At 31.1% G+C, this 25334-nt stretch overlaps 2 protein-coding genes across 2 annotated transcripts; one reads left to right on the top strand and one right to left on the bottom strand.

Moving 5' to 3' along the window:
* Window positions 1-3334: 3334 nt before the first annotated feature.
* Window positions 3335-16105, bottom strand: LOC141335420 (ATP-dependent RNA helicase DHX33-like). The gene is made up of 12 exons (XM_073840871.1): window positions 15775-16105; window positions 13592-13752; window positions 13251-13478; window positions 11366-11536; window positions 10203-10388; window positions 10016-10127; window positions 9764-9923; window positions 8246-8334; window positions 8002-8129; window positions 6590-6793; window positions 6271-6357; window positions 3335-3836 (listed from the first exon to the last, which is right to left on the bottom strand). The coding sequence occupies exons 1-12, from the start codon at window positions 15980-15982 to the stop codon at window positions 3528-3530; spliced, it is 2043 nt and encodes a 680-aa protein (XP_073696972.1). The 5' UTR covers window positions 15983-16105; the 3' UTR covers window positions 3335-3527.
* Window positions 16106-17580: 1475 nt separating this feature from the next.
* Window positions 17581-24147, top strand: rplp0 (ribosomal protein, large, P0). Its single transcript, XM_073840872.1, has 8 exons — window positions 17581-17603; window positions 18275-18385; window positions 19406-19581; window positions 20966-21053; window positions 21143-21289; window positions 22302-22487; window positions 23616-23756; window positions 23933-24147. Exons 2-8 carry the CDS (start codon window positions 18332-18334, stop codon window positions 24089-24091), a joined length of 951 nt encoding a protein of 316 aa, XP_073696973.1. The 5' UTR covers window positions 17581-17603; window positions 18275-18331; the 3' UTR covers window positions 24092-24147.
* The last annotated feature ends 1187 nt before the right edge of the window (window positions 24148-25334 follow it).

The raw sequence follows: 25334 nt of genomic DNA, 5'->3' as shown, positions 1-25334 counted from the left end.
TATATGAAAAATTCATAATTAATTAAAAAAAAACTAATTAAAAAACAAATAAAAATGCCAATTAAAATATAAAAATAAAAACAAATTTCAAATATAATTAAGAACTTATGATATTATCTCAATTACAACAAAATAACTAAAACCTAAATTAAAATGACCAAAGAAAAGAAAAAACATTTTGAGATGCTATTATAGTTATTAATTAGTTGCAAAGTCCTAAATTTAAATGAATATAAATAAAATAATAAAAAATAAAAATGTATATAAAAAAGTCAAAATTGAAAAAAAAGTCAAGATGCTCTGCAAATTAAAATTAAAATATAAAAACAAATTCAAAATATAATTAAGTACTTATGATATCATCTCAATTACAACAAAATAACTAAAAATAAAAATGACTAAAAAAGTAATAAAATAACAAACAGAAACAACAAAATTAACACAATGTTAAAATAAAAAATATAAAAATAACTCAAAATTTTATTGAAACCATAATCATATCTCAATGATACTAAATAACACTGTTGTGTATTTGACCCATGAACCCTGTAAAAAAATGCAATGCAAGATCTTCTGCAAGATGTTAACAGTGTCTAATGCATTAAAGCATTGCGAAGTCAAAAACAAAGTGCCAATAATGACTTTCTTTGTTTTTTATTCTTACATACAAATCTATAATATATTAAAAATACACGCACGCAAAAGCGTAAACATGTAAATGTTCATTCATCTTCAACAGAATCCAATAAAGAGGAGATAAAACATTCCGTCTGAATTCAAATAGTTTTAATAAGTAAGTATCACTGTGTAAATCTGTTGCATCACAAAAAGCCTCCTCTTTTCATGCTGTAATGGAAAGTCTTGATGCTAATACTAAACATGTGGGCCGCAGGTACATCGTGTGCACTATAAAAACCTGAGTTTGTCCTATTTCATGCACTGCATACATATTTCATCATATACATGTAAGAATACACATGGGTTTGATTTGACGAAGCAAAAAGTATTTTTAAAACTATGATATGCTTTTTCCCCCACAATAGAAAGTGGCATGCATTGCATTAATATACTGTATGTTATCTAACGTTTCCCTCTATTTATAGAATTCTACATTGGCACCAGAATTTAGAATAGCAGTGGACTGGACTCAACATCTATGTCATGTCTAATAGTGGAAAACAGTGTCAACATGCTGCATTTATAGAAAAAATCCTAAACTATTTCAGGTTTTATGTGGATTGTGCATTCAAATCCAGCTAAAGAGAATCAATGTCAGTCTATGTTTAAGCACTTGTGGTTGTGAATCACCATCACCAGCTAAAAGCATTAAATATTGAAACGTTTCAGTATAAAAGTAAAGTCGTGGCATGCACTGCATGTCAGTAATGATGTGTCTGTACATATGAGCAGTATAGAAAACACTGAGAATGATGAAAAAAAGAAAACTGTTGAAAATGTTCAAAAGTTTGGGATCAGTACGTTTTTAATGCTTTTTGATGGAGACTTTCCTGCTCATCAAGGCTGCATTTATTTGATTAAAAATACAGACAAAATACTGTAATATTTTAAAATGTTAATGCAACTCAAAATAATGGTTTTCTATTTTAATATACTTTAAAATATAATTTATATCTGTGATGAAAAGCTGAATTTTCTGAATTATTACTCTGGTCTGTGTCACATGATCCTTTAGAAATCGTTCTAATATGCTGATTTATTTATATCCAATATTTTTTTGCAACCTGTGATACTTTTTTTAAGGATTCTTTGATGTATATAAAGTTAAAAATAAAAGCATTTATTCAAAATAGAAAGGTTTTCTAACAATATACTGTTCAAAAGATTGGGGTCAGTCATGTTTTATTTTTATTTTTTTTTAAAGACATTATTAGTTTTGTTCAGAAAGGATGTGTTATATTGATTATATTATATCAAAAGTGATAGTAAAGACTTGTGGTTCTTTTTAACTTTTTATTTATCAAAGAATCCTTATAAAAGTATCACAGGTTCCAAAAAAATATTAAGCAGCACAAGTGTTTCCAACATTGATAATAAAAGTAATAAATCAGAATATTAGAATGATTTCATAAGGATCTTGTGAGACATAAGACTGGAGTAATGATGCTGAAAATCCAGCTTTGCATCACAGAAATAAATTTCATTTGAAAGTATATTAATATAAAAAAAAATGTTATTTTGAATTGCAATAATATTACTTTTATTTCCTGTATTTTTGATCAAATAAATGGAACTTTAACGGGAGCATAAGAGACTTTAAATAAAAATAAAAACATTTGAGCAGCAGTATGATGACATTAATATTTAAATGCATTTTTTCTTTTTGCATTAAAATAACCAAACTTTTGGAGATTTTTTTTAATATAATGCCACAAACACAACAAATTATAATGATCCTAAAAGTGATATTTTAATATTATTTTGAGGTGCTATTGTAGTTTTTATTAATTATTTGAATTCGTTATATTTCAGTTTTTGTAATTTTCCTGTGCATTTTTTATTTTTTTATTTACATTTGAGTTATTTTAGTACTTCAAAAAAATAAAATAAATAAAATAAAATTCAGAAATGAAACTAGCTAAGCTTTTTTATATTTTATTTTGTTTCAAGTAACTACTTTTATTTATTTATTTTTACTTTTAGTTATTTTAGTACATTGTCAAACTATCAGATATGATTATTTTTTTAAAATATTTTATTTTACTTCGGTTAATTTTTATTTAAAATAACAATTTTTCTAAGCTTTTAGTTTTAGTTAACTACAATAACCCTAAAAATTTAATTAGGCTTACATTTTCTTTATGCAATATATATTTTTTAAGATGAAACATGACCCAGACATCACAACACTGATCTCTAATGGCTCTTCAGCGGCTTTCCATCTTCATTCACACATATTTGTATTAATATTCCCTTGTTCAGAGGTAAACTTGATCCCGAAACACTACAAATCTTAAACGTCCTACACTCTTAAAAATAAAGGTGCTTGAAAAGGTCAAAGAAGAACCAAAGAAGGAACCTTCTTTTACCACAAAGAACCTTTTGTGAAACAAAGACAAAAAAAGAGACAAAAAAGGTTCTTTTGTGGCATCGTGAAGCACCTTTCATTTTTAAGAGCGTAGTCAAGTTTTATGCCAAACGCATTACCTTGAACAAAAAACACATGCAAACATTCAAGGAAGTGAACCTGAATTTCATACAATCAGATCAGCAGTTTGTAAAAGAGCTAGAAACAGGCGTGACATCTTAAGATTGACAGCAAGTAGAAAGCACTCATTCTCATTCGCTCTAGAAAAGTTCAGTTAACAAAGCAAAACTCTTTGGCAAAAACTGCCTTTAATGTGTTGCATATCAAATTCCAAAAAAGTGAAATGTCCTAACAGTTGCATATTGCAAAAAAATGCATTGTCTGTTTTTTTTAAATATGCATGAGTAGATGAACTGTTAGGACGCTTGGCTTTTTTCTTTCCATCCTGCAGTCCTCAGAAACAACAAACCAGTAGTATTTGTTAACTCTTTGTTGCACGCAGCTTCCGGCGGAAATACTCCGGCGCGGCTTCTTGCAGCCATTCGGCGTCCACCAAACACAGATCCCTCATATAACAGCGAGACGTGTGCAGGAGCTCGTTGAAAACCACGCAGGCGGGTTTGGCCTGGAACAGGACGGATGAGGGATGGATGGCCACGGGCTGGTGTGTGTCCAGAGCCACGTAAGAGCCGTCCGGCTGCAGCTCCGCCGCGCTCATGAACAAACCGTGAGCCAGACAGCGTCGCACGTTGGCCAGGTCCGACAGAGATGACTGTATCTTCATGTTCATCTGAGAAACACAAGATCACTGTCAATTTTTCATGCACGCTGACCTGGGTTATTTAATTTAGTCCCGGGTACCCTAGCAACCGCATGGCAACATCCTAGCAACCGCCCTGGGTACACTAGCAACCGCATAGCAACACCCTAGCAACTGACCTGGGTACCCTAGCAACAGCATAGCAACACCCTAGCAACCATCCCAGATACCCTAGCAACCGCATAGCAACCACCCCCGGGTACCCTAGCAACCACACAGCAAGTTTAAGCTTTAAAACTACTTTAAACTTCAAACTATTTCACTGAAAACCGTCAAACTTCAAAACTATCCAAACTGCTTAAAGCTTTCAAAACTTCTTTAAATTTTTAGGCAAAGCTTTCTCAAGCCAACCTAAAGTTTGTCTTGACGAACTTTTTTTATCTAGTTTAATTTAATGTCTGATTTAGTGTCATTTGCACACTACTATTATAGTGTTTTTAATAGAATTAAATTATAAAAAATTCCAGTTGTTTATTTATTTATTTATTATTATATAATATGGCTGTACAGTTATTACTTTTTTAAATTAAAAATATGAAAAAAAATTAAAATATTTTTTTTATATATTATTCTATTTCAGCATTTATTTTTATGACAAATATTTTCTTTTTACTTTATTTTATTATTAACAATATATAAACCAGAATGATAACTTGAAAACACATATCAATTTAACTTCCCCAGCTACCAAATGACAAATATGTTTCTTAATAGACTTATTAAAATTATTTATGGTGTTATTATAGCAAAATAAAATTATTATTAAAAACCAAAAAATAAATGTTTGTTTTTTGAAATTTTATTATGTTTAACTTGGTGTACTATAATAACTAAAACTAAATCAAACTAAAGCTAATAAAAACAAATTAATAAAAACTATATAGATACATTTTTGTAAAGCAAACAAAAAACACAAATAAAATTACAAAAATGCTAAATAAAATTAAAGTGTAAACAGAACGTCTTAAAAAGCCTAATTACAATTTTAACAAAAACTATAATGAAAAAGACACAAAATTTAAAAAAGTGAAAACAGAAAATCTAAAAAAAATAATAATAAAGAAATAAATAAAAAAGGGAAACAGAAAATCTAAAATAATAATAATAAAGAATTAACAAAAAAAAATAAAAAAGGAAACTCTAAAAAATGAATTAAATTAGTAACAACAAAAACTATAATGACAAAAACTCAAAATATAAATAAAGTAAAAACAAGAAATCAAATAACATCTAAAAACTAAATTACTAAAACTAATTCAAATATGTGCAAATGCTGTTACATAAGCATGATAGTGAAGCAATTTTTAATTTTATGCATCATAAAAATAAAAATTACAAATGGTAACTATAACGACAAAAATACACAAAAACTATAATGACAAAAATACACAAAAACTATAATGACAAAAGCACAAAATATAAATAAAGTAAAAACAAGAAATCTAAAGATAAAATCTAAAAACTAAATGACTAAAGATGTAAATAATCTAAGTAACCAGACAATATAAATATATACAATACAATATAAAAATAATTCAAATATGTGCAAATGCTGTTACATAAGTGTGATAGTGAAGCAATTTTTTATTTCATGCATAAAAAATAAAACTATTTAAAATTGTAAAAATAAATAAATAAATAAAAATGCAAAAAATAAGCTAAATAAAAATAAAATGAAAACATTAAATCAAAAAAAAAAATTAAATATTAAGTAAAAACAAGAAATCTAAAAATTAAATGTAATCAAAAATATTAACAAAAACTATAAAAGCATATATTATACATACACTATTTATGCTTAAACTTATAAAAAAGGTAACAAAAAACGTATAAAAGTTTAACTAAAAGTAAAGCAAAAACACAAAATCTAAAAATAAAATCTAATTAAAAATTTTCCCGAAACTATAATAGTCTATAAATAATACTAAAATGGTCTATTAAACAACGGCTGATATGATTATACTTTCAATATTTAATATTTATCCCGGTTTGCCCCATGGATGTTCAGTGCATTACTGTAAACATGATTTCTCCTTCTTATAAACTAAGGTATGAAATAAAATTATTTTCTATCATGTCACAGATGCTCTTCACAGAACCATTTATTCTGTGCAAAAATGTATGTTAATTATTAAAATGTATTTGATGTGCTATGCAACATCAGGTTCATTACAAGAACAAAGTTCAGTACAGAGATGAGATTAATATGCATTACATTCACATTTATGCATTTAGCAGAAGCTTTTATCCAAAGCGACTCACACTGCATTGAAGATACACATTTTCTCGGCTCATGCATTTCTTGGGAATCAAACCCATGATTTTAGGGTTGCTAGTAGCATGCATCACTGTTACAGAAAGCTACAAAAATGCTATTGAACACCATTTGTGTGTGGGTGTGTACCTTGATGCAGATGTCTCTAAGCTGAGCTCGAACCTCTAAAACCAGCCCCATATTCCTGCTGTTCACAAAGTTCTCCCGACACCAGTCCTGGGAAAACACAAACAACACACGGACATTTCCTGAAACAGCTTTTAATGCACATGCAAACTCAATAAACATAATGCATTTCATTAATATCAGTTTCTCATGTTAAGTTGTCCTCATACAGGTTGCAGAATCTGGAAAATGTTCATAATTTTGGCAAAACATACAAATGTCATGTTGTTTTTTCATATAGCACTGCCCTGAAGAAGATGTTTTGTGATGCTCATGTCAGTACCTTGTTTCCGCTGACTTTCTTAAAGGCTCTGTAGATGTTGAGGAGCGTCATGTAGTCTCCTTCGCTGGAGATGAACTTCTTGCGGACGGCGAAGACGTCGTCTCTGCGTGCGGGAGGATTGTAGAGGACCGAGTCGACGGACAGGAGCGAGATGATGGTCAGAACCTCCTCAGTGCAGGAGAAATCAGGAGAGATCAGCAGAGTCTGTGGAGATGCAGAAGAACACAAATACAGTCAAAATACAGCCAGAAAACAACTTAAAATTAACACTATTCATTATAATCATTGATAAAAAAAAAAAATAAAAATAAAAAAATTATATATATATATATATATATATATATATATATATATATATATATATATATATGCTTTAGCTAGTTGTTAAAGCAACATTTTTTTCTTTTCTTTTCTTAATTTTTCATTTTTTTATATTGATATACTAAAATAACTCAATGTACTAAAATAGCTAAAACTAAAATAAAAGTAAAAAATAATAACTAAAAAAAAGACCAAAAGCAAATTTAGAAACAAAACAAAATTCAAAATGACTCCAAATTAAATTACTTTTTTTAAACAGTAGACAAATTGTACTAAAATTAAAATAAAATGGAATATATAAAAAAGAAGCATTTCAAAATATTATTAAATACATAAATAAACATCCAATTACTGTTAGACAAGTGTTATAGTAAAGCAATTTACAATTTATATATTATTAAATAAAATAAAACAATTAATAAAAACGAAATAAAATCACTTTGAAACTTTAACTAAAAAAAATTAAAGTAATCAGGAAATATAAAAATCAAAATTCATTCAAATATGTGCAAACACTGTTCCACTGTTTTTTGTGAAACAAATTTTAATTTTATGCAATATAAAAAAAATATGTAGATGCACTTAAAGAAATAAAAATTTAAAAAACAAAAGTGCTCAAATTTTTATCTAAAACTTAAACAGAATCTTAAATAGAATCTATAATAGAAACTGCTCTATATACAGTAAGTACATAAATGCAGATATATGAAACGCTGTAACAAGTGTTTGTATTTTTAGGCATTCAAGTAAAATAAAAATAGTCATAAAAACTAAACTTTAAATAAAAACTAATTCAAGATAATACAAGTTTTTTTAACCATAAAATAAAACTTTTTATATTGAAAACAAAAAAGCAAGCCCAGCCCAGATTTGAAAAGTCATGAAAAGTAACGTAACACATTATATTCCATGAAAAGTAACTAAGTAACGTAATTAGTTACTTTTTCTAGGGAGTAACGCAACATTGTAATGCATTACTTTTAAAAGTAACTTTTTCCAACACTGCAACTAATTGTATCTCACCGATCCTAAGGTAAAGTCGACTGTATTTCTATCCATTATCAACTGACAAGCAAACAAGTATCTCTTACTTTGGAGAAGCGGGGCTCTAGAGGGAAACAGGCCATTTTTTTGCCCAGGGGAGTTAATGACACTTGATCGTCTTTCCTGTCCACGGCGCCGAGGATACAGAGCTGCTCCACGGCCATCCGCAGCGACTCTACACACATCATACAAGTTTACAGCATATGAAAGCTGGCCGTATTATCAACTAAACCAGTATATTAAACAGGCATAACAAATACAGTAGCTTTAATAATCTGTTGTCGGTCTCACCTGGCGACGGTTTAGACATGAAGTCAAAGTTGAGGACGTCAGGAACACCCAGAGCGAGCAGCTGCAGAATGACACTGGCCAGGTTACACCTACAGAGATAGTAATAATCAATCAGATTCACAGATTTATCAATTCAACTACAGCTTTATAAAACAGGTTTTAGTTCACATCTAACAAATCAAATATGTTCCTGCATTCAAACACAGACAGATGAAATGAAACAGAAACAGAATGGTTTTTAATTGCACACAGCACCCTTAAACAATGAATATCATTTTGTTTTTTAAGGTCTTCTTTTTAAAAAATGAGTGTCTTTATTTGGTGTCATTTTTTTTTTTGGATGTCCGATAAAACTAAATGTGAATTTTTGATTTGGAAAAGTGTTTTCAAGCCACCTAAAAACTTCAATAAAATACGACAAGTACAAAGAAAGAAAATAAGTAGCGCTTTTTTGCACTTCAAATAAGTTGTTCAAATTGTTTTTAAATTTATGTGACCAGATACAAACAATTAAAATAAATAACACATAACTGTGTGAACGTCATATGTCAACCTGGACCACAAAACAAATCATAAGCGTAAACTTTTCGCAATTAAAAATGTATACATCATCTAAAAAAACGAAATAAATAAGCTTTCCATTGATGTATGGTTTGTTAGGATAGACGATATTTGGCTGAGACACAACTATTTGAAAATCTGTAATCTGAGGGTGCAAAAATATCGAAATATTGAGAAAATTGCCTCTAAAGTTGTCCTAATGAAGTTCTTACCAATGCATCTATATCTGTAAGAAAAGTATCATTTTTCTAAGAAAAACATATAATAAAAAACAAGCACATTATTCCTATGAAAATAGGATTAGGAAGAGTTGGAAAAAGTCTAATTTTTTAAATGAAAATAAATATCACTTTTTTGCACTTTAAATAAATTGTGTTGAGCAACCTGAAAACATGAAACATGTAACATAAAACATATCTTTTAAAAAATAAGTACAAGTACAATTTTTTTATAGGAAGAAAGTATTTCTAGGAAAATAAATATAATTGAAGAAAATCTGTATTGTTTTTCCCCAAAAAAAAAAAAAAAAAAAAAACAAGTATAACTTTTTTAAAGAAGATAAATATAAATGTTTTTTTAAAGAAATAAGTAAAAATAAAAACAAAATGTTTTTAAATTTCTGTGACCAGATACAAACAATAAAAAAAAAAACTTGCATATAAATTTAAGCAAAAAAACATCCTGTGTGAACAGCATATGTGACCCTGGACCACAAAACCCAATCATAAGAGTCTTTAAAGTTGTCCAAATGAAGTTCTTAGCAATGCATTTTACTAATCAAAAAGTAAGTTTTGATATATTTCCTCAGGAAATATATTGAAAGGCATTGAAACATTGATAATTTTGATGCATAAAATGTATTTTTGGCTATCGCTACAAATACACCCATGCTACTTAAGACTAGTTTTGTGGTCCAGGGTCACACATGTCTTCTATTGACAGACGGTGTAGCTGTACCTCTGTATCTCGGGTACGGTCATGTTGGTAAAGTTGTCAAACTCCTCTTCAGTGTAGAGACGGTAACATGAACCGGCGTCTTCTCTCCCGGCTCGACCGGCGCGCTGCCACGCCTGAGCTTTAGACACGCGCTGGACCGCTAACACCTCCAGACCGCTGTCTGATTCAACACAACAACAAATGACCATCATACTTACAGAATATTCAACACACGAGTGAGCCTCAGAGATTTGAGAGGGATGAGAGTCTGACCTGGATTGTAGCGTTTGGCTTTCACCATCCCCGTGTCAATGACGTATTTGATGCCCGAGATGGTGATGGATGTTTCTGCGATGTTTGTGGAGATAACCACCTTCCTGGATCCCTGTAACGCACAGACAGGAGAGTGAGTGGAAAGCGTCAGGTGTTGTCAAAGTAAGTGTGCGGCTGCTGTAGTGACCTTGGGCGCGGGATGAAACACTCGGAGCTGCTGGACGGGCGGCAGCGAGGCGTAAAGCGGGACGACCGTCATCGGGACGCAGGTCTCAGGCAGGTGTTTGGAAATGTCCCGACAGGTGCGAGCCAGCGCTTCAATCTCCTCCTGACCCGTCATGAACACCAGGATATCATGCGACGGTGGAGCTTCCTAATAAAATAAGCACCATGTTTTAAGAGAATAAGTAATATCTTAATAAATAAAATATACTATATATTCTTTTGTAAAGAAAAGTTGTGTTTAATAGTTATAGTTGGATTTTATTTATTAAGTTAATTTCTCAAAGAGCATAAGTATTGTTTAAAATTTTTTTTTTTTTTTTTTAAAGAAAATACGTTTTCTAGAATTTTACAAATAAATTATAATTGTTATTTTAAAGAAGTGTTGCTCAATTATTTTTCACAGAAAATACAATTGTATATATTTTTTATTTATTTATTTTTAATAAACATGAGTATTGTTTTGAGGAAAATAGAGATTTTTAAAGAAAATATATTATTCAAGGAATATTTTTTTTTTTTATAAAACAAGTATTGTTTATTATGGTAAATAACTGAATCTAAAATAATTATGTATTTTAAAGAAAACATTTTTTAATAAAAATAAGTATTGTTTTAAGAAAATGTTTTTTCATGTTTTTTTTTTTTTTTAGGAAAATAAGCATGTTTTAAGAAATTATGGAAAATTGTAAAGAGAAATTATGGATTGTAAAGAGAAAATTCTTTTTCTTGAAAAGTTTTTTCCCCAAGTATCAAGTATCATTTATACAAACAGCAATTCAATTTTTTTTTAAATAGTTTAAAAGGAAAAAAGTATCTGTTTAAAAAAAAAAAAAAAATTATATATATATATATATATATATATATATATATATATATATATATAATTTTTTCAAGTATCAAGTAGAAAATAAAGAAATAAGTATCTGTTTTTAAAGGATTTTTTTTATAAAATAAGAAAAAAAAAATCGGAAAAGTATCCTACACTTCAAATAACACACAAATACACACACATCAATCATTCCAAAATACACAGAGCAACACATTACAACTTATTATAGGTCAAAGATGTGCTCAGATGTCTATGTGATCTGTCATGTGTATGTGATTGTGTGAGCAAGGATGGACCTGGTGAATCTGAAATATGGAGACCAGTGCTGCCTGCAGATAGTCCGTCTGAGTCTGTTTGGTGTAGTAGATCTGAATGGGATGCTGTCGGCCCTCCAGATACAGAACCGGCGATTTGTTGAAGTACTGTGAGAACAGATCCACGTCCATGGTGGCAGACATCACAACAACCTACAGATCAACAGTATTCATTCATTGCAGTAAATATTACAGCATCTCTGCAGCGTAAACGTGAATATAGGTGACTGAAACTTCTGACCAATCAGAGTTCAGAATGCAAATATTACAATGATGACATCACAGTTAAATTGTTAAATGAGAATGTTTTTCAAATTTCAAATTTAAAGTTCACAAAAACATGGATACTAAATGGAGACTCTACAGTTCAGACTGAATGAATTGCAGTAATTTAGTATTAAAAACATGAACTTTTATTAAAACTTATTTTATTCAAGGCAACATTTCGCCATTTTATTTAGCTTAGCTTTTATTTCAGTAGCTGGAAAAAAAACAGAAAAAAAAAACAGTCATTGTTTTGTCTTTTTCGGGGGAAAAAAGACAAAACAAACAATTTTAACTAAAATGTTAACGAAAATGAAAAGAAAACAAAAATGTAAAAGTATTTGACTATATGAAAAATGCAAAAAATACTAAAATGAAATAAAAATGATGAATGAATGATGATAGACGCAATTTAAAAAAAAATGCTAAAACATGCAAAAAAATACAAAAATGTTAACAAAAATGTACTACTGTGAATTAATCATTGCAACTTTTCTAATAAACATCTTAGTTTGATCTTAAGAGTATTTATGATTTAAACAAACATCTTAGTTTAAACTTAAAGTATTTTAAATTGTAACAAACATCTCAGTTTGATCTTAAGAGCATTTCTGATTTAAATAAATGTCTTAGTTTGATCTTACAAATATTTCTGCGTCAAACAAACATCTTAGTTTGATCTTAAAAGTATTTATAATTCTAATAAATGTCTTAGTTTGAACTTTAAAGTATTTCTTATTCTTAAAGATGATTTCTGAGTCAAATAAATGTCTTAGTTTGATCTTAAGAGTATTTCTGAGTCAAACAAACATCTTAGAATAAGAAATGCTTTAAGTTCAAACTAAGATGTTTGTTTGACTCAGAAATACTCTTAAGATCAAACTAAGACATTTATTTGACTCAGAAATCATCTTTAAGAATAAGAAATGCTTTTAAGTTCAAACTAATAAATGTCTTAGTCTGATCTTAGGAGTATTTCAGAGTCAAATAAATGTCTTAGTTTGAACTTAAAAGCATTTCTTATTCTAATAAATGTCTTAGTTTGATCTAAGGTGTATTTCAGATTCAAATAAAATGTCTTAATTTGATTTTAGGAGTATTTCTGATTCTAATAAATGTCTTAGATTGAACTTAACAGTGCTTTTTTTTAAGTCTAAGTTTGATCTTAAGAGTATTTTGGAGTCAAACAAACATCTTAGTTTGAACTTAAAAGCATTTCTTATTCTAATAAATGTCTTAGTTTGATCTAAGGAGTATTTCAGAGTCAAATAAATGTCTTAGTTTGATCTTAAGAGTATTTCAGAAACCAATAAATGTCTTGGTTTGATCTAAGGAGTATTTCAGAGTCAAATAAATGTCTTAGTTTGAACTTAAAAGCATTTCTTATTCTAATAAATGTCTTAGTTTGATCTAAGGTGTATTTCAGAGTCAGATAAATGTCTTGATTTGATCTTAGGAGTATTTCTGATTCTAATAAATGTCTTAGATTGAATTTAACAGTGCTTTTTTTTTTTTTATAAAGTCTAAGTTTGATCTTAAGAGTATTTCTGATTCTAATAAATGTCTTAGTTTGATTTTAGGAATAAGTCAGATTCTCTCGTACCTTCAGAGGTACTTTGTTCTGTTCAACACGTTTGCGTTGAGCGGCCTTCACCACGCCGAACAGCACATCTGTGTGAACGGTGCGCTCGTGAGCTTCGTCCAGGATCACCACGGTATAGCGCAGTAATAACGGATCACCAATCGCTTCCCGCAACAACATCCCATCCGTCATGAACTTCAGCTTGGTCTCCGACGATGTGACGTCTTCAAAACGCACCGTGTAGCCCACCTGAGCAATTACAGAAATGAGAAATGCATCACACACTGACATTTATATCCAATTCAAGATGATGCAAATCAAGAATATGGGGTTTATTTTAATCTTTAGTCATAAAAACACACCAGTTTTCCCAGTTGAACTTTCTTCTCTTCGGCGACTCGTCCAGCCAGCGATATGGCGGCGACACGGCGGGGCTGAGTGATGGCGATGATGCCCTGCCGGCCGATGCCAGCCTCATACAGGTACTGCGGTATCTGCGTGGTTTTACCTGAGCCTGTCTCACCTGCAACACCAAAAACATTATCTGTGTTCTTCTGCTGCTATTATAGAGTGCTTTCTGAAAAAAATCCTCACAAATACAGTACAAAAGACAACTTGAGTATGATCATTTACACATAAACGTAGCAAGTAAAATCTTAATTAAAATCTAAATATGCCAACCTGTAAGGTTTAGGGTATAGAAAGGATAGCCAGCTATACTAGAAGTCATATGGAGGCCCTTTTAAAATAAAATATGATAATTTTTGTGATTTCCATGCTTACATTTTATAGGCAGTTACTTATTTTCATGTATAAAGGCCAAATACATTGTAATACATTTATATTATAAATGTGTGTAAATGTTATTTGGAAACTATTTAGTTACGTAGTACTATACTGTTATATATATATATTATTTTAAGTCAATTTATTTATTTTAATCAATTAGTTATTTATTTTATTGTATTCTCATTTTTATTATTTATTTAATATTTACACCTTTTCTATATTATTTCATTAAGCAGTTAGTGGTGTTAGTTTATTTAAATAATTTAATGCATTTAGTTTATTTTTACAATTTATTTTAAACTGTTTTTCTCTAAATCAAGGGATATCTATTTATTTTCATGTATAAAGACCCAGTAATAAATTGTAAGAAATATATCTAAAAAAATAATAATAACAAAAAATGTATAAATAATATTATGAATATATGTAATATTTTATTTGAAAAATATTTAGTTTCTATTACATAACATTATGTTTTTTACTCATTACACTATACAGTAATATGTATCGTTTTTAATATGTAATATTTATACATTTAAGCATTTTTGTTTATTTTAATAATTTTTTTATCTTTTTTTATTAAATTATTTTTATTAAATTAATAATTTTATTAAATTTATATAAACTGTTCCACACACTCCCAAATCATCATCCTCATATCCTCCCATCTTAAAACTATCCTAAAAAGCCAGCTATTTATTTATCTGTATAAAGACCCAAATTACATTGTGTAAATATAATTTGGAAAATATTTAGCTTCTTTAACATTACATTAATTTTTTTCCTCTGCTCATTATAACACTGTACTATTAGAAGTATTATTTTAAAACTTTTTATTTATTTCTTTTTGTTTATTTTAATTTGATTCTTATTTTTATTATTTATTTAATATAACATTCTACACTGTTTTTTTTTAAGCTGTTTTGTTAGTTTATTTGAATCATTTAATAAATAATTTAGTTTTCATTGTATAATTTATTTTTACAGTTTTTCTCTAAACTTTTCCATGCCTCCCCAAATATGATCATTTTCATGCATAAAAATAAATATATATTTTATTTGAAAAATATTTAGTTTCTTACATCACATTAAGTCTTTTACTCATTATACTACAATGTAATATGCATTATTTTTAACATGTAATATGTATACATTTATTTAGCCATTTTTGTTTATTTCAAACAATTAATTAAGAATTTAAATCTTGTTTTTTTATTACTGTAATTATTTTTACTTTACTTTATTTATTTTTCTGTAAAATTTTCCATAGACTTCAAAATATAATCATTCTCACAAAGAGCTCCTATCTGAAAACTTTCCTAAAAAGGCACTTATTTTCATTTATTACACACACACACACATATATATATATATATATATATATTTATTTTATGTTTCTTTCTTTTTACTGTACTATTGTACTCTTTAGTTTATTTAATTTAATCTTATTTTATTATATATTTTACAGCGCTTTTCTCTACACTTTTTCATGAACCCCTGTTTTGAAAACCCCTTCTTCAAAGAATACCACATTATTACCATGGTTAATAACTGAATATTCACAAAACTGTCGTATTATGTCCAAAAACATGATGTTATTACTAGACCACGTCCAAAAAGTGTGCTATTATCACATTATATGTCCAGAAATACAAAGTATAACCATGTTTACACGTCCAAAACAAGGAATTAGAATGAAATACTTTGTTAACAGCGTCAGTTAAGATATCATAACATATATAATGTATTATCTTACCGATGAACACAGCATTTTGCAGCTGTCTGAGCTGGTTGATCACCTGTGTCCTGGTCTGGTAGATGGGCAGCTGTTTTCGCTGCGCGTCCACGCTGACGGGCGCGTGTCCCGCTCTGGGCAGCAGCATGCCCGGCTTCTTATCCAGGCGGAAGAAGGGGGAGCCCGGCTTAAATCTCTTCGCCGGAGGAGGGTCGGGGTCGTGGGGCATGATCTGCAGGAAATGCGCGGCAGTGTGAATCCGTCTCACTCACCGTGAAGGGCTGATCTCGTTCATAAAGACAGACGGACAGCAGAGGAGTCTCGCACTGCAGTTGTTTACATCATCCGTTCATGTGGCTCGAGTCGGACTGATGGCGCGCGCTGATGGCGTCACTGCGTCGCCTCGTGGCGCGTCCCTCAGAGACAAAACCTTTTTTTTTAATTATTATTATTAATTTCATAACCACCAGCAAAACAATGAGAATTATATATTGCAAACACAGACATAAAAAGATTTAAAAAAAAAAATACAATAACTAGTGCCAGATGCATATCTTCAAAGAGGGAAAAAATGAAATTTACAGTGTTATACAATCGCCTTTTTACTAGTGGAGTTTTATGAATCATAACAATACATTTTTAAAGTGTGAAAAATTCAGTTTGGATTCTCACCATTTAATTTTTCTCATTTAAGTATATAAATAAAGACAAAAACTTTCGTTTTTTTCTGTTTTAATATGTATTATTAATAATAATGAGATAATAAGAAATTTTACTTAATTTCCATAACTTTCTTTTCTTTATTTATTTTATTATTAGAAATATTTTTAAATGTTTTTATTTAATCTTTTACACTCCCGATTGTATTTGTAATTCTTAAAAAAATAATATTTTTGTAAAAATAAACCTGTAGTTTATTATTATTATTATTATTATTTTAAAGACAGTTTAACAATATAAAAAAAATCAAACAATATTTTAAAACATTTAAAGTGAATACTTGAGAGAAGAAGAATGTGTTACTATTTTTAAATATTTAAACACTTTATTACTTTATTTTATTATTACTATTATTCATTATGTATTTTTGTTTATTCTGTTGTAACCCTGGACGTAACTTATTACAGCCTACTATTACTACTAATAATAATATTAGCATAATTTCCAATAATAATAGTAATATTAATAATATTAACTTTGTAAATTAATTTAAATCATGTCAAGTATAATACAAATCAATAAAGTATTACTGAAGTGCTGACAAACAAAAGAAAAATCACTGAAAACATTTTCATTTACTTATTTAGAAGACTTTTTTTTATCCAAAGAGACGTATATTATAGTAGGTGTATATATAATATATAAAATATTTGTAAAACATTAAATTTGGAAGCTTATTTCTGTGATCGAATAAACGATTTTTCTTGCTAATTGTGCGAGATGTAAACTCAGATTTGCGAGTTTTGACATATGACATATGACATATTTTTTTTGTTTATTTTATTTTTGAGAAATAAGTCCATAATGTGCAATGTAAGAATTCACACTTATGCATATTAATAATGTAAAATTATTTATAAATGATTTTACATTTTTTTATGTAATTAACTTTTATTATTTATAAATTATTTTATAATTATTTAAAAAATTAAATAACGTTTTGTGGAGTAATCTGAGCGCACGGATCAACTTTTACGATTTGTCAGAACTGCAAAGTGAGAGACATGGGTATTGACCAATCAGCGCACAGATACGCCCCCTCTGCGTGATTTTGATTGGATGTGCCACTGCTACTAATATTCTGCCGCTTCCTGCAGCGGCCTCTTTCTTTCACGCGTCCCTACCGTGAGGTGAGTCGTAATTCGGCTCCGTGGCCTTTTCTTCTTTTAAGCGATGTTTTTGACTTTATAAAATCTTAATAAATTAAATATGTATTAAAAATCATTAGCCAATATCATAAGAACTCGACATGTGTAAAATAATAGTCTTTTGGGGAAAAAGTTAGCTTTAGCCTGTTAGCATAGGCCTGGGCGCCATGTGAGGCGAGACGTAAAATTATGTTTTATTAATTTCTCATTGTAGATTATTACTTTATTATTCTCTATATTACATTCTGGATAATACTGTATATAGCGTTTGTTGCTATTAATAATAATAATAATAATAATGTTTTTATTATTATTATTATTAAATATTATTATACGTATTAAATTACAGCAGGTCATCTACAGCCCAGCTGTGTCAGTGCTGGTCGGTCGTTCCCCCTGCTAAAAGCAAACTGATTCCTTCTATCCCTGTCTGTCTGCATCCCACGACTTGCAGGGACGCTTGGTTTCAGACATTTTATTAATTTATGCAAATAAAGCGCTTTTTTTCGTGTAAAATGCTTGCAGCTGTGACATTTGGTACAGTCTTGAGTATTAAGTGTTTGTTTAATGCCAGCTTTGCCACGAGATTTTATACACCGCAATACCCATCTCAGAAATATCTGTCTAAATGTCTTTCAATGTATGCTTCTCAGATTTTTCAACCTTGTCTTTAAACCGGCTGTTCACCGATCCTTGGAAGCACTGCCAAGATGCCCAGGGAAGACAGGGCCACGTGGAAGTCCAACTATTTTCTGAAAATCATCGTAAGTTCTCCATGCTTTTAGTATGACACTGCAGCAGTTGCTAGTTTATTACAAATTCAATACCAGCAGGTCATCTACAGCCCAGCTGTGTCAGTGCTGGTCGGTCGTTCCCCCTGCTGAAAGCAAACTGTTTCCTACTATCCCTGTCTGTCCGTATCCATGACTTGCAGGGTCGCTTGGTCTCAGACATTTGATTAATTTATGCAATTAAAACTATATTGTATCATGTAAAATGTTTTCAACTGTGACAATTTGGTGAGATCTTGAGTATCAAGTGTTTGTTTAGTGCCAGCTTTACCACTAGATTTTTTTTAATTTAAATTTTAAATCAATATATAAACATTTTTATTTATAGTTAAAGGGTTTTTTAATGTCTAAACTTTATAACAAATCAAGTCATTATAAATCTTGCTTTATTTTGACCCAATAACTATAAACTATACTATAATAAATTTTAAAGGATTACTCCACTTTTAAATCAAGTGTTCATATCTGTCTTTAGCTGCAAAGAAATTTTATAATTTTTTTTTCTTTAGGGAAACATTTCAGGATTTTTCTCCATGTAGTAGACTTCAATGGTGCTCAACAGATTGAAGATTAAAAATGCAGTTTCAGTGTAGATTCAAAAGGGCTCAAAAAGATCCCAGCTGAGGAATAACTGTTGTCTATCTAGTGAAACAATCGGTTACTTTCTAAAAAAATAAATTAATTTGCAACTGAAAAAAGACTTAAGTCTTAACTTATTTTGATCCAATTAGTTTTTTTAAAATGTGTTTTTATATTTTAAAGTAATTTTATATAAACCTTTTTACACGCTTGGTTAATTTTAGCTTAATTATATTTAAAATATGAAATGAAATCAAGATTTGCGTGATTTGATAGATGCATTATTTCCCCTTGCTTTAATAAACCTACCATCCCCGTCTGCGTCCCACGATCTGCAGTGACACTTGATCACAGACATAGTTTAATCACAATTCCCATCTGGTTGTGTAGTTTCTGACACATTTCTGTTCACAGCAACTGCTGGATGACTTCCCCAAGTGTTTCATCGTGGGCGCTGACAATGTCGGCTCCAAGCAGATGCAGACCATCCGTCTGTCCCTGCGGGGCAAGGCCGTCGTGCTCATGGGCAAAAACACCATGATGAGAAAGGCCATCCGTGGCCACCTGGAAAACAACCCAGCTCTGGAGAGGTGTGTGTCAGTCTGGGCACAATCATGAACCACGGTAGACAAACAAAGGCTTTAAAAGTCTTTATAGCATGCAATCTGTGAAATTAAAAAAAAATGCATTGTTTCTGAGTGAAATCCAATATTGGTTCTAATTGAGATGCTGATTCCAAAAAAACGGCGTCTGCGTGCCATTTCATAGCATTTTTGCTTTTGACAACCATTTGAGGTGAAGTCTTGTATTTTCCCTTAATTGACAAAAAAACACACCCTGCCTGAATCTGAACCACCATTTTCTCAATTCTCAGCCCATTTTCAGGTGTATTAAAGTTAACTTCCAGAACAAAAAATTAAAGATGCTTTACTGACCCCTTTGTCATCCAAGATATTAATGTCTGTCTTCAGTCATAAAGAAATAGTTTTTTGAGAAACATTTCAGGATTTCTCTTCATATAGTGGACTTCTATGGTGCCCACAAGTTCCAAAATGCAGCTTTTATAGGGCTCTAAACTATCCCAAAATCTTATCTAGTGAAACTTTTTTTTTTTTTTTTCTAAAAATAAATGACAATGCATTTACTTTTTAACCTCAAATGCTCACCTTGTCAAACTGTGTGAATGGTGTATTCTGGTTCAAGACCGTTAGGGTAGGTCGAAACTCAAATTTTATTTATTTTTTTCAACTTAAAATCGCCCTATATCGCTGTAGAAGTACTGACCAAGTGTTTACAAAGTAAACCTGCAAAGGTGGTCAAACGCTGTTTACAAATAAAGGAAAAATCGCAATGTAGGATGCTTTTGAAGTTGGAGAAAATGAGATGGGAGTTTTTTGACCTACCCTAACTGTCTTGAACCAGAATAAGTGGTCCACGCAGAACTAGACAAGTATTTGAGATTAAAAAGTATAGAAATGTTTTTCCAGTTTTTGGAAAACTGATAGTTTTGCTAAAGACCCTTATTCTTCAGCTGGAATAGTTTATAGCCCTTTGAAGCTGTATTTTGGAAGGTCAAACTTGTGGGCACCCTGAAAGTCCACTATATGGATGAACATCCTGAATGACAAGGGGTGAGTAAATTGTCAATTTTTGTAATGATTCTAATGTCTCATGTGTGGGTGTTTAATTGCATCTAAACGACCACAGAACACAAAGGATAATCTTTCACTCATCAAGCTGTTACAAACACTGATGAATCCAGAGTTGCAGGATCAGTTACGGACCGGCTGTGTCAGTGCCGGTTTGTCGTTCCCCCTGCACAAATAAACCCGTTTCCTTCTATCCCTGTGCGTTTTGCATCCTACGACTCACAGGGACGCTGGTCTCAGACATTCTACATCAGCCGCATGTCTAATCTTTATATTAAAAAATAAACTCTAGGTGAAATGTTTAATTTATTGCCTTGGTTTTCAGGCTGCTTCCCCACATCCGTGGGAACGTCGGCTTCGTCTTCACCAAGGAGGATCTGACTGAGGTCAGGGACCTGCTGCTGGCAAACAAAGTGAGTATTATTGAACATCTGTCTGGTAGTCTGGGGTTCTTCAGGGCTTGAATGCATATCTTTATGTAACTAATTGTTTGTGATGGTAGGTGCCCGCTGCTGCCCGTGCTGGTGCCATCGCCCCATGTGAGGTGACTGTCCCGGCTCAGAACACCGGGCTCGGTCCTGAGAAGACCTCTTTCTTCCAGGCTTTGGGAATCACCACCAAGATCTCCAGAGGAACCATTGAAATCTTGGTGAGTAGTAGGAACGGGTGGTCAATCAAATCCTGGCTCTCATTACCATTCTTGGCTTCCAATGATCATGAAAACACTAAATTATTTTTAGAAAAATATTTTTTTCCTTTTAATATACTTTCAATTCTGTAATGCAAAGCTGTAATTTCATCAGCCATTACTCTAGTCTTCAGTGTCACATGATCCTTCAGAAATCATTCTTATATACGAATTTATTTTTATTATTTTTGGAAAACGTTGTGCTGCTTAATGTTTATTGGATTTTTTTTTTTTTCCCAGTTTCTTTGATTTAAAAAAAAAAAAAGGCATTTATTCAAAATAGTTTTTTATAAATTTAACACCCTTTTCAAAGAGGGGGAAAAAAATGACTGACCTCAAACTTTTAATGAGGTGTTTATTACAGTTTGCCATTTTCAATAAATGCTGTTCTTCTTAGTATTTTATTGATCAAAGAATCCTGAAAAGTATCACAGGTTCCCCAAAAAATTGGCAGCACAATTGTTTCCAACACTGATAATTCTGTATGTTAGAATGATATCTGAAAGAAGTGATGCTGAATACTGGAGTAATGCTGCTGAAAATTTAGCTTTGCATCACAGGAATAAATTATATTTTAAAGTATATTAAAATGGAAAATCCTCCATTTTTAATTTTTTTTTTCAAACTATTTTAATCAAATGCAGCCTTGATGAGCAGAAAAGTCTCCTTTCAATAAACATTAAAAATCCCTTTAGCGCTGTAGTATTTTATTATGTTTTAATAATTTTATATAATTTTATACAAGTTTAAACATTTAAGCATCGGGTGATCACAAAACACTGAATTAAGAGTTGCAGGATAAGTTACAGACCAGCTGTGTCAGTGCTGGTTTGTCGTTCCCCCTGCACAAATAAACCTGTTTCTTTCTATCCCTGTGTGTTTTGCATCTTACAACTCACAGGGACGCTAGACTCAGACACTTTTAAACTCATATTGCGAATGAGCTAAACTATTTGTCCTTTACCGTCCACAGAGCGATGTTCAACTGATCAAACCTGGAGACAAGGTGGGCGCCAGCGAGGCCACGCTGCTCAACATGCTGAACATCTCGCCCTTCTCTTACGGGCTGATCATCCAGCAGGTGTATGATAACGGCAGCGTCTACAGCCCCGAGGTTCTGGACATCACTGAGGATGCCCTGCACAAGAGGTTCCTGGAGGTCAGTCCATTTAATGCTACTCATGTGTTGGGATTTGGCTTGAAAGAATTATTTTCAATCTTGAATGATTGCATGTTTGCATCCCAACTTGCAGGGGTGCAGGTCTCCGACATTTAACATTGTATTTAATTTAATGTTTTTATTTATTTTTAATGAGACATGGTTATTTTGAATTTTTTTTTTTTTTTTTTTTTTTTTTGAACTGCTTTTTGTAACTTTTACATTCAAGGAATTTAATGTTTAAAAATAAAATAATACATTTTGTAACTCAAAGTATTCATTAAACAGTGTTTTAATGTAAAATAACTAAATGAACAAAATGGTATGTTTAAATGACTACCATTCACGCTGCTGGTCTAAAGTTTGTGAATATTTTTCTTGTTTAAAATGCATCAAGTAAGTTTATTATGCTAATCAAGGATGCATTTATTTGATAAATTCAGAAAAACAATGTAATATTGTAAAATTGACCTTAAACGACTTTCCTATATTTTAATGTAGATTAAAAATCTAATTTATTTCTGTGATCAATTTTTTTGCTTCATTGCTGTATTCAGTGTCACATGATCTTCCTGAAATCATTCTAATATGCTGATCTATTATCAATGTTTGAAACGGTTGCATAATATTTTTTTTTTGGAGCCTGTGGTACTTTTTCAGGATTCCTTAATCAAAATTATTTCTGAAATTATTTTATTCAGCAAGGATGTTAAATTGATAGTGATAGCAAAGACCGTTTCTTTAATTATTTAGAATAAATGCTGTTAACTTCATTAAAGAATTTAAAATAAATTAAGTAGCACAACTGTTTCCAACATTAACATAATCCGTATATTAGAATGATATCTTTATGATCATGTAACACTGAAGACTGGAATAAAGGCTGATAAATTCCGCTTTAAATCACAGGGGGAAAAAATATTTTAATGTAGATTAAAACGGAAACCATTTATTTTATACTGTAATACTTTGCTGTTTTTTTTTTTATTTTATTTTATTTTTTTTTCCCCTCAAATAAATCAAATGCTTGAGTGGCAGTGTAAATACAAAATATTTGTATTTATTAAATTCTAAAATCGTAAACTGTCCCTGATGTCTGAGATTAACTTGTCCATCTCTTCCGTTCAGGGTGTGAGGAACATCGCCAGTGTGTGTCTGCAGATCGGCTACCCGACGCTCGCCTCCATCCCTCACTCCATCATCAATGCGTACAAGAGGGTCCTGGCTGTCGCTGTTGAAACCGACTACTCCTTCCCCTTGGCTGAGAAGGTAAAGCTTAGTTCTCTCTGACTGATGTCCTGCTGATGCAAAACGGCTGATCTGTGCGGTTTAGTTAATCAGTCCTGTGCGTAGTGACCCACTTGGTCTCAAACAATACTAATAGGTATTTCTATGCCTTAGCTAGTGCTAAAAGTGTCTTTTTTTTTTTTTTTTTCCCTGTGCAGGTTAAGGCCTACCTGGCTGATCCCACCGCTTTCGCGGTTGCTGCTCCTGCCGCTTCAGCTGCGGAGGTGAAATCTGCAGCTCCTGCGGCCAAGGAGGAGGCACCCAAGGAGGAGTCCGAGGAGTCTGATGAGGACATGGGCTTTGGCCTGTTTGATTAAACTGCTGAATGAATATCCATGTCAGTTTAACATCAATAAAACCTCTGGAAACATCAGTTGTGACTTATGTGATTCAATACAGTTTAAAAGTTTCACCAAAACAGGCCACAGAAATTAATAAATATGGGTTAACATATTGAAGAGGTCTGGTTATGCACTTACAGTCTTCAGTTTTTGGGGTCTACAAGAATAGGTTTTTGTACTCGATTTGTTCCTAAGCCATTATTTTTTTTATTTTGAAATCGCATTTTACATGATTGCAGCACACCTCTTCCCATGCAGTCTGCCAGTTGATATAAAAACATTCTCTTCACTCTTATCTTTAACTTGTTGAACATTCAGTACAAAAAGTTTAAAAGTAAACGTGTTGCTACACAATGTAAGCGCAGCACGGGCTCAAATTTTTTTTTTATTTGACTTATTTCAGTGATGTGACCACCTAGAGCTCTGTGAGATCCAGTAGAGCTGGGCGTTTAATCAGTTGCTTCAAAACACCCATGCACGAAATGCCTGGTCAAAACTGTAAAAGCAATGAGAACTAGGCCTAAACCTTTTAACACCTTTTACAAACCAATTGCAAATCTCTACACAATGGTGTTAATCACTATAATACACATTTTGCAGAGAGATGAAACCACTCTGACATGGAAAACTGGAGAAACATTGTGCAACAATGTAGTTTGAATAATTGAATCCATAAATCACAATGGATTTACTCTGTAAAACCCAACAAGTTACGGTAACTCAAACCATTTACGTTTTAAAACCAATAAATGAGAACTGTAAACTCATTTACATTGAGTTAAATTAACAACTCAATGTAGATGAGTTTATAGTACTCATATTTATTGGTTTTAAAACTTAAATGGTCTAATGCAATGGTTTAAGGCAAACTCAAATGGTTTGAGTTACTGTAACTTTCGCAGAAACATTAACTGGTATTGTGGCAAAAATACAGGATATTTGTATTGAATTTTAGTTAACACGGGTGCACAAATATGCATTAATTCATGCTTAACTAATTCAGAGATAATCAAGAATATATAAGTCATGAAGAATTAAACCATTTATTAATAATTAATGCATTATCAACAAATGATCCTTCTATACGATTCATAGATGTTAGTTAAATGTGTCATAATGTATTAATTCCCTAATAACTTATTTTATTACCTGATAGTGTAAATTGATGTGTTAATTACCACAATGGGTTCAAGCCATGCATTTCAACTTCCAGTTGCCT

This window comes from Garra rufa, chromosome 5, assembly GCF_049309525.1.
Source record: "Garra rufa chromosome 5, GarRuf1.0, whole genome shotgun sequence".
Classification (NCBI taxonomy): Eukaryota; Metazoa; Chordata; class Actinopteri; order Cypriniformes; family Cyprinidae; genus Garra; species Garra rufa.
The sequence above is the reverse complement of the archived record's forward strand: the minus strand, read 5'-3'. Positions and strand labels throughout refer to the sequence as shown.

Excerpts from the sequence above, each read along its gene's own strand:
- LOC141335420 (XM_073840871.1), bottom strand. The coding sequence starts at position 15,982 with ATGCCCCACGACCCCGACCCTCCTCCGGCGAAGAGATTTAAGCCGGGC. Across the intron at positions 13,479-13,591 it reads AAGTTCAACTGGGAAAACTG|GTGGGCTACACGGTGCGTTT; the intron begins GTGTGTTTTTAT and ends GTAATTGCTCAG. Across the intron at positions 8,130-8,245 it reads CATGTCTAAACCGTCGCCAG|AGTCGCTGCGGATGGCCGTG; the intron begins GTGAGACCGACA and ends TGATGTGTGTAG.
- rplp0 (XM_073840872.1), top strand. The coding sequence starts at position 18,332 with ATGCCCAGGGAAGACAGGGCCACGTGGAAGTCCAACTATTTTCTGAAA. Across the intron at positions 21,054-21,142 it reads ACCTGCTGCTGGCAAACAAA|GTGCCCGCTGCTGCCCGTGC; the intron begins GTGAGTATTATT and ends TTGTGATGGTAG. Across the intron at positions 21,290-22,301 it reads GAGGAACCATTGAAATCTTG|AGCGATGTTCAACTGATCAA; the intron begins GTGAGTAGTAGG and ends TACCGTCCACAG.